We start from the raw sequence: 3879 nt of genomic DNA on the forward strand, positions 1-3879 counted from the left end.
CTCCCCCACGTTTCGACGGAGCTCCCTTCCATCTCTCCCCCACCCCTTTCTTCTTCCTCCCCACGCCAGCCGCCGCCCGGGACCTAGGGTTTCCTCGCCGCCGCCGCCCCCGCCGCCGAATCGCCGCAGGAGGAGGAGATGGGCACGCCGGAGACCTCGCGGGAGCCGTGCCCGGACCGCATCCTGGACGACGTGGGCGGCGCGTTCGGGATGGGGGCGGTGGGCGGCTCCGTCTTCCATTTCCTCAAGGGCACCTACAACTCGCCCAACGGCGAGCGCCTGCTCGGCGGGGCCCAGCAGGTGCGCCTCAACGCGCCGCGCGTCGGCGGGAGCTTCGCCGTCTGGGGCGGCCTCTTCTCCGCCTTCGACTGCACCATGGTCTTCGTGCGCCAGAAGGAGGACCCCTGGAACTCCATCATCGCCGGCGCCGCCACGGGCGGCTTCCTCTCCATGCGCCAGGGCCCCGGCGCCGCCGGCCGCTCCGCGCTCATGGGCGGCTGCCTCCTCGCGCTCATCGAGGGCGCCGGCCTCATGCTCAACCGCGTCCTCGCCGCGCCGCAGAACCTGCCGCCGCTCCCCACCGACGATCCCAACCTGGCCGCCGCGATGGCGGGGGGAGGCGTCGGCGGCTTCCCAGGCATGCCCCAGCCACTCGTGCCCCCCGTGGAGGTCGGGAGCTCCAGCGGCGGGGGTAGTTGGTTCGGCGGCCTCTTCGGCAAGAAGGAGGAGAAGAAGCCCAGCGGCGGCGGCGGCAAGTCGGAGATATTAGAGAGCTTTGACACGCCCAGCACTCCGATACCATCGTTCGACTACAAGTGAGAAAAAAAGGTGCGGTTTTTCTCTCCGATCTGTATTTTGGATTCAGTTTCAGATGTTTTCTCAGTTCGATCCGGTTTCTCTCTTAGCTTATTTATTACTTGGTGTTGAGGCCGTCCGCGGTTAGGAGTCCATGTCGTGTACATCAAGAAGCCTTATTACCTCCTTATATATCAGGAACGATCGACCGTGTTATATATACTCTCGTTCTGAACCCCGGGAAGATTTTAGTTCACCACAACGCATCGAATCTTCAGATAGGGTTACGCAGCTAATACTATGTCGGCTCCTGTCTCCGAGAGAGATCTCTTCGAGAGAGAACCGTGCCCAGGCCGCATCATTGATGATGCAGGCAGTGCTTTCGCCATGGGTGCTGTCGGTGGTTCTGTCTATCACTTTCTCAAGGGCCTTCGTAACTCGCCCAATGGTGCGCGAATTACTGGCGGCATGCAGGCCGCTCGCATGAACGCCCCTCAACTCGGGGGGAGCTTTGCTGTGTGGGGCACCCTATTTTCCACCTTCCACTGCACCTCGGCCTACGTGCGCCGGAAGGAGGACCCCTGGAACTCCATCATAGGTGGCGCCGCCACTGGAGGGGTTCTCTCCATGCGGCAGGGCATCAAAGCTTCTGGCCGCTCGGCACTCGCGGGCGGCTTTTTCCTCGCCCTCATAGAGGGCGCCGGCCTCATGGCCAACCGATTCGCACCGCAGATGCTCCCGCCGCTCCCTGCTGATGATCCCAACATGGCCGCCGCTATCTCGACGGGAGGAGGTGGCTTCCCAGGCCTGCCTCAGCCTGTCGTGTCCCCTGCAGAGGTCCCGAGCTCAAGCAGTGGGGGTAGCTGGTTTGGCGGCCTCTTTGGCAAGAAGGAGGAGAAGAAGCCCAGCGGCAGTACTGGCATGTCGGAGATATTAGAGAGCTTCGAGACGCCCAGCCCTCCGATACCATCGTTTGAGTACAAGTGAAGGAAGGTGCGGTGTTTGTTTGACTGCTCTGATCTGTATTTTGGATTTAATTCAGAAAGGGTGTTGTTTTTAAGTTCGATCCACTCCTTGTTTCTGATACTTTACCCGACGAGGTGGCAATGATTTATTGAGGTGTCTGTTCTAAATGATTCTGCCGCTGAGTTTTTCTTGCTAATGCAACATGCCACTTTATTTACTTGTCCATGCCGTATAATCAAGAAGCTTTATTAGCTTCCAATTACAGAATTCAATGACAGAACATGATTGATTGTCGTATATAGCTGCTGTGGTTTTATTTCATCACTCTGAGCTCCGAGGAAGCTTTTGTGGTTAATTATATTCCGCTGAGTTCTACCTCCTACTTCCACCACAAAGCACTAAATCTTCAGGTAGGGTCACACGACAGATACTATGTGTACCTTTCACCATGGGTTGTGTGACCCTACCTGAAGATAATTAACGGACCCATTCCCAGACCATATTTTTGATGATGCAGCGCCATGGGTTGTGGGAGGTTCTGCCTTCCATTTTCTCAAGGCTGCATGTCCTCTAGACTGTAAAATAGCTTTATGTGATCTACGAGTAGTTCAGTTCAGTACGTAGGTTTGTGGACTTTCAATGTTGGTTTATTAGTGGTGAGTTGTTCTATGGCTGTTCGTTTATAAGCTGGTTGTTCTTCTGGCCAATGAAACATCTCAAAATAAAGCATTTGCATGTATCAAAATTATTTTAGAGCTTGTTATGTTCTGTATGGACATGAGAATAAATCTGTCAAGAATATTAGGCCTGGTTTGCTTTTATCATGTTGTCCTACTCCATTTGAGAACTCATAAATCTGTGTTTCGTTGTGATAGGGAACATGGTAAATATTCCTTTTTTATCTAGTCCTGGTTATGGATGGGCTGCATTGGCCATTTACTTGGACTGAATTATTTCTTCTGACAGACAGAAGAAAAAAATGTTCTATCTGGCTTACAAAATTGACATTCCTGTTGACGTGAATGCAGTTTTCTTAACCAATATCTTGCTACGTGCTTACCTTTTTATATGATGTTAGGGACTGATTGTGCCTCTTAGCATCTGAAATCATGTCCCGAACATGCCCCTCGACTGCCTAGCCTAACTTGTTATTTGTTAATAAGATATATAAATTCCATATTGTACTTACTGGGTCAATAAAATCTTATGCAAGTAGCAGATACGGCTCCCATGGATTTGAAGATATAAAGTAGATTTTGGTTTCAAGCTGTTTCGATGCAAATATGGAAGTACTACACATGATTTTAGCTTATTTTTTCCCGGTTATCAGGGATCGGTTATTTCAGTGCAGTGTTTTCACAATTCTTTATCCATGGTCCTTGTTCTTCAACTGTACATTTAGGATGCCACCTTGGAACTTAAAAAGAAACAAGCTGCTGTAAGGTCAAGTGCCCCAGGAATGCCTGAGTCATGCACCTCTGTATGCTCATGTGTCTATATTGCTCAAGTTCCGTTGGACGTTTTACTAGTGAATGACTCTAATTATATATGGAACTAAGAGAAGGTCTCCATCGTTTTGTCTAATCTATCGAGATGTATGTTAGACAATATCCGTCATATGCTTTTTAGTTCCGTCCTCTCTGTTTGATGTGATGTTAAACTATGGCGTGCTTTTGTTGCGCAGCGTGCAGGTTCATGTGGTTTGGTTATTATGTTGTTGCGCCGATTTAGCTCGGTTTTTCCATGCTTGCATGCTCCATGAATGTGTGTGACAATTTGTTCCTACTTCCTGCAGGTAGCTGATGGCGCCGCCGATGCGCAGCGGCGCTCGACCCACAGGTAGTAGTCTGAAGCTGGGAGTGCAATCTACTTCCATCTTGGAGGAGAGGTAGACGAAGTGACGCTTGCGCAGCTCAACTTCTAGTACTGTTATCTATGGGCCGACCAGTCGCTGGGAAAAGGTTTTGGATTATTAGTCTATTGTACGCGAGCTTTTTAAACTTTGCATGTTCTTGTTGTTGCCGTGGTAGCGACGGTAATAATGCCTATAGCGTCATATGGTGCAGATGTACTGCTGCGCTTGAAAAGCCTTCAATTAAAATTACGCCTCTGTCTGTC

The 3879-nt window shown here is 51.0% G+C and overlaps 2 protein-coding genes across 2 annotated transcripts; both read left to right on the forward strand.

The window, feature by feature from the left end:
* On the forward strand, nt 1-3879 carry LOC119353857 (mitochondrial import inner membrane translocase subunit TIM17-2-like). Its single transcript, XM_037620554.1, has 2 exons — nt 1-828; nt 3557-3879. Exon 1 carries the CDS (start codon nt 139-141, stop codon nt 817-819), a length of 681 nt encoding a protein of 226 aa, XP_037476451.1. The 5' UTR covers nt 1-138; the 3' UTR covers nt 820-828; nt 3557-3879.
* Nucleotides 840-3548, forward strand: LOC119353856 (mitochondrial import inner membrane translocase subunit TIM17-1-like). Its single transcript, XM_037620553.1, has one exon. The coding sequence runs from the start codon at nt 1096-1098 to the stop codon at nt 1780-1782; it is 687 nt and encodes a 228-aa protein (XP_037476450.1). The 5' UTR covers nt 840-1095; the 3' UTR covers nt 1783-3548.

The sequence above is a fragment of the Triticum dicoccoides genome, chromosome 2A (assembly GCF_002162155.2).
Source record: "Triticum dicoccoides isolate Atlit2015 ecotype Zavitan chromosome 2A, WEW_v2.0, whole genome shotgun sequence".
Classification (NCBI taxonomy): Eukaryota; Viridiplantae; Streptophyta; class Magnoliopsida; order Poales; family Poaceae; genus Triticum; species Triticum dicoccoides.